At 40.1% G+C, this 13175-nt stretch overlaps 1 protein-coding gene across 3 annotated transcripts in view; it reads left to right on the plus strand.

Annotated features, from left to right (window-relative positions):
• The window catches only part of LOC140741340 (uncharacterized), a 99987-nt gene extending 87078 nt beyond the window's left edge, over positions 1–12909 (plus strand). For all 3 annotated transcript variants that reach the window (XM_073071455.1, XM_073071456.1, XM_073071454.1), the window contains 5 exons: positions 844–891; positions 2491–2553; positions 5955–6152; positions 10469–10584; positions 12157–12909. In XM_073071455.1, coding sequence (XP_072927556.1) covers positions 844–891; positions 2491–2553; positions 5955–6152; positions 10469–10584; positions 12157–12382 — 651 coding nt within the window. In that variant the 3' untranslated portion in view covers positions 12383–12909. The remainder of the gene's footprint in view (positions 1–843; positions 892–2490; positions 2554–5954; positions 6153–10468; positions 10585–12156) is intronic.
• Positions 12910–13175: the final 266 nt, after the last annotated feature.

Below are 13175 nucleotides of genomic sequence, written 5' to 3' on the forward strand. Positions count from 1 at the left end.
CCTGGAGAGGCATAATATGATTAGGAATAGTCAGCATGGCTTTGTCAAAGGCAGGTCGTGCCTAACGAGCCTGATTGAATTTTTTGAGGATCTGTCTAAACATGTTGATGAATATGGATTTCAGGAAAGCATTTGAGAAAATGCCCCATGCAAGGCTTATTGAGAAAGTAAGGAGGCATGGGATCTAAGGGATCCATGGACATGGTTTTGTGGATTCAGAATTCTGCATGGAGGCCGGTGACCAGTGGTGTGCCTCAGGGATCTGTTCTGGGACCCTTACTCTTAGTGATTTTTATAAATGACCTGGATGAAGTGGAGGGATGGGTTAGTAAATTTGCTGATGACACAAAGGTTAGAGGTGTTGTGGATAGTGTGGAGGGCTGTCAGTGGTTACAGCGGGACATTGATAGGATCCAAAACTGGGCTGAGAAGTGGCAGATGGAGTTCAACCCAGATAAGTGTGAGGTGGTTCATTTTGGTAGGTCACATATGATGGCAGAGTATAGTATTAATGGTAAAACTCTTGGCAGTGTGGAGGATCAGAGGGATCTTGGGGTCCGAAGTAAGGAGAGGGGGAATGGAATTGATGGGATTGCATTGGTGGGAATTAGCATGGATCTAATTGGCCAAATAACCTCCCCAAATGGCACTGTAAAGCACTGCACTAACTACTACGCTATCGTGCCTCCCCCATGGAAAGCTTACAATTGATGAATTGATTGAGATCCATCAATTTAATGACTGCAGTAGAAATAACTTGTAATCATGTATTTAAAAAACATGCTAAAGCTTGTCACTATTTTTAAACATATTTCTTTAACATATGTCTGGTCTCCCTGATAGCTTGAAGACTTCTTTCCTGGTATTGCTTCTGATGATCCTGCAGTATCAGTAAGTATGCTCCACTTTAGCTATAGATAGCACTGATCTTTCTATTAATGTCATATAATCAGCTGACTTTTAATCAGTAAATGAGTCATGTGGAATAGTTTCCACAAGTAAAATCTGATAGTGTCAACTTCTTTTACTTCTTTACCATGTGTGTGGTAATTAAAACTAGAGGGCAGCCATCATCCAAATCTGAAAAATCTTTCTCTTCGTCTATATGGTCTCATCATTTGGGTTAATTAAAATATGGTGCAGCCTTTGGAAAAAGATCTTCATTTCTTTCCTGAATTCTCTGTTCAAAACATATATTTTTACAGAGACACAAAAAAATATCAGGTTTGCAATGATAACTTCCAATCTTGGTCTCTGAGCATGGTCCGAATGCATTAGAGTGAACAGGTCATGTGCGAATGACGGGAAGGGGAGGAATGGGACAAAGTCATTGAGGAGACTGTGTGCCAATTTTACTGTTGCCAATGGAGACTGTTGTCCTAGTGTGCTTTCTCTGAATTTATATATGATTGTGTGTGAAGTTCTACGAAGTAACATGTTTAGGGCAGACCATTTAACCTTCAGCAATGTCACTTCACTTTTGAATGAAGCTTGGAAAAGCAAATAGAGTTCACAGTAAGTGCTAGTCATCTTGTGATAGGTCTTTAATCTATGGTGATTCTCATGGGAAACTCTTATACCACATCAACACAAGCCATGAGGGATGCTAACACAAGGTGTTCCTCTTCCTTAATGTTTATATGCTCAAGCTTTTCAATCCACTGTAAGTCATCCCTATAATCACTAAGATCCTTTTCCATAGTGAATACTGAAGTGAAGTATTCATTAAGTACCTCTGTTATCTCCTCCGGTTCCATACACACTTTCCCACTGATGTACTCCAGTGTGTAGACAAACTTGTCAGCAAACATGGCCAACTTAATGCTCAATCCACAAAATATAAAGGAGGTATCAGGATAACATCTCACAACTGTTGTTCTATATTACGTGCAACCGTATGAAAGAAGAGGAACCTAGTAATGCTACTGTGAGATGGTCCAGTTAATTGTTAGGTTTTACTGTGCTCACAGTACCGAGCTTCCTCACTCAGTCTGTAACCCTGACACCGAAGATTCTTCAGATCTTGAGCAACACACACAAAATGCTGGAGGAACTCAGTAGGTCACCCAGCATCAATTGGAATCAATGTTTTGGGCCAAAACCCTTCATCATTCTTAACTGAATGGTTCTAATGAAGCGCCATGGCCTGAAATGTTTATTTCCCTCCATAAGTGGTGCCTGACTTTCTGAGTTCCTCCAGCATTTTGTGTGTTATTTTTACCCTGAGGAATCTTTTTATTCTATGACTTTTTTTAGAAAGTAGATTTCCTCAGTAAGTGTCATGGATATAGGGTGTTCAGTAATTACACTCACCATCTGTGTACCATTTTCTCCGCCTTTATTGTTCTGCTTTACATAACTGTGACTCCTTTGTGATTGTTCTGAAAATCTTTGAACAAGTTGCTAGGGTGGGTTCAGGAAAAGTCTGGTTCCTTATTTTCATCAGGGATCCTACTCTGTCATACACATGTTTTCCTTTCCTGTAACTAGGTTGAAATAGCTGATATTGCTCCCAGTCTGGTGCCAAGGAACATTATTCACCAAGGGCCGGTGGTAAGTTATGGCTTCCTCAGCTGAGTTAAAGTATGTCTTAAAAGTGTACAACGCTACCTTAAAATTGGTGCTACTGAGTGTAGTAAGTGAACATGACTACCATACCCTGATTTATTTTGCTCCAAATCTCTTTTGTCATTTTAATTGAAGCAAATATATCCATTGATATGAAATGTCTTAAACTACTCATGGTATAAAAATGCTATTAATAGCATTTCTTATGAGTGTATTATTAACTCCTTCCTACTTCCAAGCTGTTTTCTTTTGGTGGTTTTATTGAGTTATTTTATTTCATTAGATATTTATACAGATAGATTATTAGTATAGGAAAACTTAAGGATGAGGATGAGGAGAGATTAGTATATATTTTATCACATTGCAGAGTTTAGTGATCTGAAGACATATTCATTGCTCAAAGACATCAAATCATTCCCTGTGATAATACTGTAGAAACATTAAACATTGGAAACAGGCCATTCTGTAGGTGCCCAATGTCCACTCTGACAGTCTTCCAGTACTAGGTCTTCTTTGCCTACGCAGTTCAAGTTCTTATTTAGACCCTTTTAAACTGCTTTTAGCAAATCTACTTCCACTACTTTATATGTGAAAAAGATCCTCCTCCAATCCCCTTTAAACCACTTACCCATTACCCTAAATCAATGTCATCTAGTTTATTTAGCTCAGATGTAAGCAAGTGTTTCCTGCAGTCTCAGTTCATAATGTTATATATCACCATCGTGTCCTCTCTTAACTTCCTCCGCTCCAGGTAAAACAGATGTAACCCCTCCAGCCTTTCCTATAGTGTGGTGATCAGACAGTACTCCAACTGAGGTCTAACCAATGTCTTAAAGGTTGGAGCATTACCTCCCTGTTCATATATGCAGTCATAGAGTCATACAGCATGGGAATGGACATTTGGCCCAACTGGTCTATGCTGACTACAGTTCCCATCTAAACTGGTCTCATTTGCCCATGGTTGGCTCACACATTAAATGCGTCAAATGCCTGTATTGCTACCAACACCGATTTTTGAACTTGAATACCAAGGTCCCTTTGTTCCTCGATACTCCCTAGGACCCAACCATTCATGTTATATTACAACAAGAGCATTATATAATATATTGGACAAAGGTGTAATTCTCCTGCCAATTTAAACTCTTGTTAAATTTCATCTTTATATTACTAGTCTTTACTGTTACAAGCGTGATGCTCTATATTTATGTACGTAATCTCATATACCATATGTGATATATATTTCATACACAAGACACATATGACATTACCAGTAAATGGGTACTGCTAGTCTTGAAATCAGAACCTCTAACTCGGATGAATGCCTTTCCTCCAGTAACCATATATGTTAATGTGAACAAAGCCAGAAGCATGCAAATTTAAAGAAACTTCTACAAAGCAACAAGGGCTTCTAGCTTACATTTGGCAAGTCTAAATTTAGGATCATAACTTGAAGAGGACCTGTTTTATTGGACATGTTCATTCATTAAATACTCATTTTTGTTCTCTTTGTTGGCCATTGATACACCTTACCACATTGGTCTATGAACATGATGAACTAAATGTAAAGGGACTGATGTCCTTTACTTTTCAGAATAGAACATGCCTAGCCTTGATGTTGCTGGGACCTGAGTTATAGGGAAAGGTTGACTTCATCAGGACTTCACTCCCTGAAGCGCTGGAGAATGAGGCATACGAAATTATGCTGGGTATAGATACAGTGAATACATGCAGGTTTTTTCACCTCAGGTTGGACGAGAATAGAACTACAGGTCGTAGGTTTAGGGAGAAAGGTGAAATATTTAAAGGGAATCTGAGGGGGATCTTTTTCATTTAGAGGGTGGTGCGAGTGCTAGCAGAAGTGGTAGAGGCAGGTTCAATTGTAACATTTAAAAGAAATTTAAATAGGTATATGGATGGGGAGAGGTATAGAGGAATATGGTCCAGAGGCAGGTAGATGGGAACGGGCAGAAAAACAGGTATGCATAGACTAAATGGTCCGAAGGGCATCTTTCTTTGCTGTAGTACCCTATGACCAGCCAAAGTGCAATTGCCAATGTCAACACAAAACAATAGCTCTTGTAAGCACAAACTTATTAATTAAGTGTAATGTTCAATTCAAGTTGGTAACACTCTTTGGAGATTTCAGTCCATGACATAATGTGGTCCCATCTGTGCCTCTTTCTCCTGATAGCAAAACTTTGCCCACTGCTTCCCCAGAGCCACCCTGAAAGTCCATGAATGTTCTGTCGCAGCAGAACATCTCCAGTGTTAAGCACTATTTTGTGATGAATGCGTGAGAAGCCATAACACTGAGGCTGTGTATTGAAAGTTGGGGTATCAAGGAGATTTGCCAAGACTTGAGGGAGAGAGGTCAAGCAGGCTGGGACTTTATTTATTGGGATGTAATAGAATGAGCGGAAGGGGTGGTCCTGTAGCGGTATGTTATGCACATATTATTTTTCGCAGGGTTGAGGAAATCAAGAACCAGAGAGCAAATGTTTAAGGGGAGAGATTTGATAGGAATGTGAGAGGCAACTTTTTCATCCAGAGTGTGGTCAGTATATAGAATGAGCTGCCAGAAGAAGTGGCTGAGGCAGGTATATTAATAACATTTAAACTATACTTGGACAGGTACGTGGATATGGGATATGGGCCAAATGCAGGAAAGAGACTAGCTTAGATGGGAATCTTGGTCAGCATGGAGCAGTTGGGCCAAAGGGCCTGTCTCCCTGTTCTATGATTCTAAGTAAGATTAGTGTAAAATCTGTATTTGTTCACCATGGAAGGAATTGACAGAGAGGTCTTCTGTGACATCTATTTCTATGATAATTTTCATCCACATTGAGTTCACTAACCTTGTATGAAATAATTGACATTTCGCATTAGCAGTACTGGATAAGAGTGGAAAGTAAAATTCTTCCAAATTCTCTGGCTTGTGATGAATAGTTACTTGTCAAGACTAGTGAATGGAATTGTACCTGAGAAAGTGCCCAGGTCTACACGTCACTTTTGCATTAGTGACTTGCCCTGATTTGGAATGGTTTGCCGAAAGGCTGATGGCAAGTGATTCAATAGGAACTTTCAAAATTTTTAGGGTATCTACATAAAACCAAACTTTGGAATGGGGATCTGTGGGAAATGAACAGAGGACTGGGAAACAAACATTGGACTGGAAGTAGTAGTCTGAATTAGTTTGATGGGCTGATTGGCCAGCATTTGAACTGGATCCCTCTATCTCTCTCTCAAGAGGGGTTCTTGCTAAATAAGCATCTCCTAAGTAGAGTGATCTAACATCAGTGAAATTATGCTAGATACCACAGTAGAACGCATGCACCTTTAAACTAAGGATTGGGTGGACTTACTTTCTACTTTTGATATATTTTTAGCTTCATATTGTGGCTCTCAACTCTCCTCTCACGGGTGAAATAGCTGGGATCCATGGAGCCGATCGGCAGTGTTTCCAGCAGGCTCAGGAAGCTGGACTGCAGGGCACTTACCGTGCCTTCCTCACCTCGAGAAACCAGGACCTGATTTCCATTGTGAAGAGATCTGACAGAGCATCTGTGCCAATTACAAACCTTAAGGCAAGTGTTTGTAACACATGAGAAATGTGGAATCCCCTTTCATTGTGCAGTACCAATTGTGACTGCCTCTGCCTGTAGACCGGCTTTTACTTGCCCCTTTTTTCACAATTGTCAATCGCCCCATTTTCACCACTGTTAATTGCCCCAATTTTCATCACTGTTTTTGCCCCATTTTCACCACTGTCACTTGCCCAAGTTTCAACACTGTTTATTGCCCCATTTTCACCACTGTTTCTTGCTCCATTTCACCACCGTCACTTGCCCAATTTGCAACACTGTTTATTGCCCCATTTCACCACTGCCACTTGCCCCATTTTCATCTTTTTCAATTGCCCAACTCACCACTGTTACTTGCCTGATTTTCACCACTGTAACTTGCTCTAGTTCTACCTCTGTCACTTGCCCATTTTCACCACTGTCTCTTGCCCCACTTTCAACACTGTCTATTGCCCCATTTGTACAACTACTACTTGCCCCATTTTCACAACTGCTATTTATCCTACTTTCACCACAATTACTTGCCGCGTTTCACCTCTTGCAATTGCACCATTTTCACCACCGTTTCTTGCCCTATTTTCACCACTGCCACTTGCCCCATTTTCACCACTGTTCCTTGCTCCATTTCACCACTGTCACTTGCCTCATTTTAACCACTGATTCTTGCTTCATTTCACCACTTCCACTTGCCCCAGTGTTTCTTGCACTATTTTCACAACTGATACTTGCCCCAATTGTACAACTATTATTTGCCCCATTTTCACCACAATTACTCCCCCCATTTTAACCACCATCACTTGCCCAATTTTCAATACTATTTATTGCTCCATTTCACCACTGTCACTTGCCCTTTTCACCACTGTTTTTGCCCCATTTCTATCCCTGAAACTTGCCTTTATTCACCACTATCACTTGCCCAATTTTCAACACTGCTTCTTGCCCCATTTTCATCACTGCCACTTGCCCAATTTTTAACCACTATCATTTGCCCAATTTTCAACATTGTTTATTGTCCAATTTTCATCATTATCACTTGCCCCATTTTCACCATTGTTTCTCGCTTCATTTCACCACTACCACATGCCCAATTTTGTCACTATTACTGGCCCCATTTTACCACTTGCAATTGCCTCATTTTCACCACTATCACTTGCTCATTTTTCATCATTGTTTATTGTCCCATTTTCACCACTTGCAATTGCCCCATTTTCACCAATATCACTTGCCCAATTTTAACACTGTTTATTGCCCATTTTCACCACTGTTTCTTGCCCCATTTTCACCACTATCACTTGCCCAATTTTAACCACGATCATTTGCCCAATTTTCAACATTGTTTATTGTCCAATTTTCATCATTATCACTTGCCCCATTTTCACCATTGTTTCTCGCTTCATTTCACCACTACCACATGCCCAATTTTGTCACTATTACTGGCCCCATTTTACCACTTGCAATTGCCTCATTTTCACCACTATCACTTGCTCATTTTTCATCATTGTTTATTGTCCCATTTTCACCACTTGCAATTGCCCCATTTTCACCAATATCACTTGCCCAATTTTAACACTGTTTATTGCCCATTTTCACCACTGTTTCTTGCCCCATTTTCACCACTATCACTTGCCCAATTTTAACCACGATCATTTGCCCAATTTTCAACATTGTTTATTGTCCAATTTTCATCATTATCACTTGCCCCATTTTCACCACTGTCTCTTGCTTCATTTCACCACTACCACATTTCCCATTTTTGTCACTATTACTCACCCCATTTTACCACTTGCAATTGCCCCATTTTCACCACTGTTTCTTGCCCCATTTTCACTACTGTCAATTGCCCCATCTCACCACTGTTACTTACCTGATTTTCACCACTATCAGTAGCTCCATTTCTACCCGTCAGTTACCCATTTTCACCACTGTCACTTGCCACATTTTCACCACAGTTACTTGCCCCATTTTCACCACTTGCAGTTGCACCATTTTAACCCCTGATTCTTTCCCCCTTTTCTCCACTGATACTTTATTTCTTACATCCTTCACATACATGAGGAGTAAAAATCTTTACGTTACAGCTCCATCTAAATGTGCCATGTGCAATCATAGTAATTTATAATAAATAGAACAGGCCTTTGGTCCACAATGTTGTGCCGACCATGTAGCCTACTCTGGAAATTGTCTAGAATTTCCCTAGCGCATAGCCCTCTAATTTTCCAAGCTCCATGTACCTATCCAAGAGGCTCTTAAAGGACCCTATTGTATCCACCTCCATCACTGCCACCAGCAGTGCATTCCATGCACCTACCACTCTCTGTGTGAAAAACTGACCCCATTTCCAAGCACCTTAAAACTATGCCCCCTCACATTAACCATTTCAGCCCTGGGAAACAGCCTCTGGATACGCACACAATCAATGTCCTTCATCATGCCTTTCAATTGTTCCTTTTTCACCACTGTCACTTGCCCTATTTTCATCACTGTTACTTGACCCATTTCCACTGCTGTCACTTGCCCCGTTTTCACCACTATCAATTATCCCATTATTGCCACTATTACTTGCCCCATTTTCACCGCTGACATATGCCCCATTACACCACTATTACTTGCCCCATTTTCACCTCTGTCAAATGTCCTATTATCACCTATGTCACTTGCCCATTTTAACTACTGTTTCTTGTCCCAATTTGACAACTATTACTTGCCCCATTTTAACCACTGTTAATTGCCCCATTTTCTCTACTGTTTCTTCTCCCATTTTCACCACTGTCAATTAACCCTTTTCACCACTGTTTATTGCCCCATTTCTACCCCTGCCACTTTCCCCATTTCTAGCTGTCACTTGCCCCATTTCATCACTATTACTTTCACCACTGTCAATTGTCCCATTATCAACCCAATCACCTGCCCCATTTCACCACTGTTTTCTGCCCCTTTTTCACTACAATCAATTGTCCCATTTCACTACTATTATTGCCCAATTTCTACCCCATTCACTTGCTCCATTTTCACACATGCAAATTGTCCCATTATCAACCCAGTCACTTGGCCAATTATCATCACTGTCCTATGCCCCATTTTCACCTCTGTCAATTGATCCATTATCAACCATGTCAATTGCCCCATTTTCACTACTGTCACTTGCCTCATTTTCTCCACTGTTTCTTGCCCCATTTTCACTACTGTCACTTGCCTCATTTTCACCACTGTCAGTTGCCCCATTTTCACCACTGTTTCTTGCTGCATTTTCATAACTGTCATTTGCCACAGTATCACCACTGTTTGTTGTCCCATTTCCACCACTGTTTGTTACCCCATTTCCACGACTATTACTTGCCACATTTTCACCACTGTCAATTGCCCCATTCTCACCACTGTCAATTGTCCTATTATCAACCCAGTCACTTGCCCCATTATCACCACAGTTTCTTGCTCCATTTTCGCCACTGTCACTTGCCACATTTTCACCACTGTCAATTGCCCCATTCGCACCACTGCCACTTACCCCATTTTCACCCCTGTTACTTTCTCCATTACCACTCTGTATTACCTTCCACTATTAGCCATTTTGACATTTAATTCTTTCTGCCTTGCATATTTTCAGAAACTTTTCCTTTTGTTCTTCTCTCCCCTCCGTGTTTTCCATGCATGTTAGCATTTGTAGTGTTGGATATTTGTTCTTGATCTCTTGCACTAAATTCACACCATGCTGGTGACATATAAAGCTTCAATTCTGAAATTCAGTTCTATTGACTCCAATGAAGAAAATGCAGATTTGCACCAATATTGCATGTTTATCCAAGTTACCAAAAACACTCCACCCTATTATATCTCAAATATCTTCTAATTCTGATTAAAAAATAATCAAATTTAAATGGTAAATTTAATCACTACAAAACTGCTGGCTTGCTGAGTATCTCTGGTATTTTCTGTTATTATAAATTGGCACCATTGACCATAAAGTCAATATAAACATAAATTGATTCTGTTATAAATTAGGAGCTAATAAACAAACATCAAACTGTATGCCAGGTTCAGAATGAAATCTGGTCCAACAATCAGCTTTATACATTTAATGAGTTTTCCCTACGTGTTAAAAAGGAAATGTACAGTTTACTCTGACATTTGCCCATACATTACACACCCACAGTTTGAGTTTAATAACAATATTGATTAAGTCATTCCATAATTCTATTTTTTATCCCTCTGTCTCCTTAATTCAAATAGTTTATCCCTTCTTTGCCTTACTCCTTAAAATGTTATTCTTACTTAGCCTATACTGTTGTTACGTCATGTTGTAAACCTATCCTTTCTTATAGGGTGAAGTACTCTTTTACAACTGGAACACTCTTTTCAGTGGTTCTGGAGCACAATTCAATCCCAAAGTCCCGATTTATTCCTTCAGAGGCCAGAATGTCATGACTGATGCTTTGTGGTAAGTACAGAAAGCTTCAGTTCCCTCCAGTATTAAACACAGTGGCTGCAGTGTGAGCAACAAAATGCACTGTATGTACTCACCCAGCTGCTCCCAAAGCCATGAATACCCCCAACAAGAGGGACAAAGGACATGGGTGCATGGAAGCTGTTTTCCCTCCAATTCGCAAACCATCCTGACTTTTAAGTGTACCAACATTATTGCTGACTTCACTCCACATCTAACAACATTGTGGGAGTACTTTCACCAAAAGGACAGCAATGGTTCAAGAGGTGGCTCATTGCCACTATCTTAAGAGGAACTAGGGATGGGCAATAAAGGTTGGCCTTCCCAGTGATGCCCAGATCCAGGTAGAGAGATGAATAAAAAATATATATTTGTCATATAATAGATCTAAAGCATCATAGTGAGCATAGAGGCCCAGATGCAGCCTGGCCTGACAGCTTGTCTGTGTGAGGGGAATGGTGTGAAATGGGCTTGTTTTTCTGTTGTTCTCTTGACTTGTCTTGTTTTGTTGTTGTTATTGCTGCTGCTCATGTTATTCTGCCGATCATTGTGGGCACACTATGTTGGCGCCAGAACGTGTGGCAAAGCTTGCAGGCAGCCCCCACCACATCCTTGAGTTGTTACGCATTTCACTGTATGTTTCGATGTACATGTGATAAATAAGTCTAAGGCTGAATCTCCAGTTGACATTATCTTCAGGGAGAGGAGAAGTTGAGAAACCAAAGAAGAAGATATTCTTGTGATTGTCTACATAGAAGAAAACAGAAGTTTGTGGAAGGGAAAAACAGTATTGAGACATCCATTTATTTTTACTTATTGAGATACAGCACAGAATAGACCCTCCCAGCCCTTTGAGCCACACCGCCCAGCAACCCTCGATTTAATCCTAGCCTAATCACAGGACAATTTACCTACCAATTAATCTACCTACAAGTACATCTTTGGATTGCGGGGAGAACATACAAACTCCTTACAGGACCGTGCCGGCAGTCTTGGGATATACCTTTTTTTGGTCCACTTGACCCAAGAGCAGTTCTGGTCACCTATGCACAGGAAAGATGTCACTAAGATTGAAAGTGTACAGAGAAAATTTACAAGGATGTTGCCAGGAACTGAGGACCTGAGTCATAGGAAAAGGTTGAATAGGTTAGGACTTTATTCCCTGAAGCATGGGAGTATGAAGGGAGATTTGATAGAGGTATACGAAGTTATGAAGGGTATAGATAGGGTAAATTCAAACAGGATTTTTCCTCTGACATTGGATGAGACAAGAACTGGAGGTTGTGGGTTAAGGGTGAAAGGTGAAATGTTTAAAGGTGTCATGGGGGGAATTTCTTCACTGAGAGGGTGGTGAGAGTGTGGAATAAGTTGCCAGTGGATGTGGGTTTGATTTCAACACTTAAGCGAAGTTTGGAAAGGTACACGGACAGGAGGGGTTGGTCTGAGTGCAGGTCAAAGGGAGTAAGCAGTTTAAATAACTAGAAGGGCCAAAGGGTCTGTTTTTGTGCTGTAGTGCTCAATGACTCTATGATGCAATTCAAATTCTGCTTTAATTTACATTACCAGGCCTCATAAGTTAGTCTGGCATGGATCAAACTCCCGTGGGATACGAGCCGCAGACAACTATTGCAACGAGTGGAGAAAGGGAAATGGTGCAAAAGGACTAGCGACTTCTCTCACAAATGGAAAGCTTCTGGAGCAGCACTCATATAGCTGCACCAAGTCTTTTATTGTGCTTTGCATTGAAAACAGCATTTCTCACATAGGCACGGCAAGAATAAATAGTTATTAGCATCTGGTATATGTTTTCTGCTTTTACACAAGATCAAGTGACAAAGATCCCATTTTATATTACAACAGTAATGAGATGTCTCCTTCAGTTGCTATAAAGCAATTTCGGGTTTCCTGAAAGGGATGTAAAAGTTGCTTTATAAATGCAAGCCTAACCTTTAATGGAAGAATGATGCTGGAAATATTTCTTTTTTGCAACATTGTTTAGACCTGTACCCGAATTTTGCTGTCTTTAACATACCCAGAAAAATGCATGTCCCTACAATTTTCCACATGAAATATTTTAATTAAATAATCCTGAAATCAACTCTTGTGTAGGTAGAATATTCATTATTATTTTGTATCTTGAATTATTTAACTGGAAGCAATCTGACATGCATTAGCAGATTAAAATTTCCTCTCTCCAAAGCAAAATGAGTTTACACTGCCCTTTTCTATCATCATGATCCACCACACAATGTTATTTGCAATGTAGTACTACTGTAAATGTCTTTCTCCAAGAAATAAAGATGATATAAAAAAAGAGAATGCTTCTCGAGTGATATTGTGAATGCACTTCTGAAATAGGCAGAGAACATTATTCTGCTTTGAACTAAGCTCTTTTGAACTACAATTTGCCTGATTTTCATGCTGTATTTATTAGTAGGTTTATTGTGCAGAGAATGTTTCATTCTCCAGAACCCATTGCCTTTCACAACAGCTGGAAACTACTCTATACATACCCTATTCACCATTCTGAAACACCTAAGCAAACTGTGGTAAGATCCAACTGGTTTCAGATGTTATGTTAGTTC

Source organism: Hemitrygon akajei, chromosome 18, assembly GCF_048418815.1.
Source record: "Hemitrygon akajei chromosome 18, sHemAka1.3, whole genome shotgun sequence".
Classification (NCBI taxonomy): Eukaryota; Metazoa; Chordata; class Chondrichthyes; order Myliobatiformes; family Dasyatidae; genus Hemitrygon; species Hemitrygon akajei.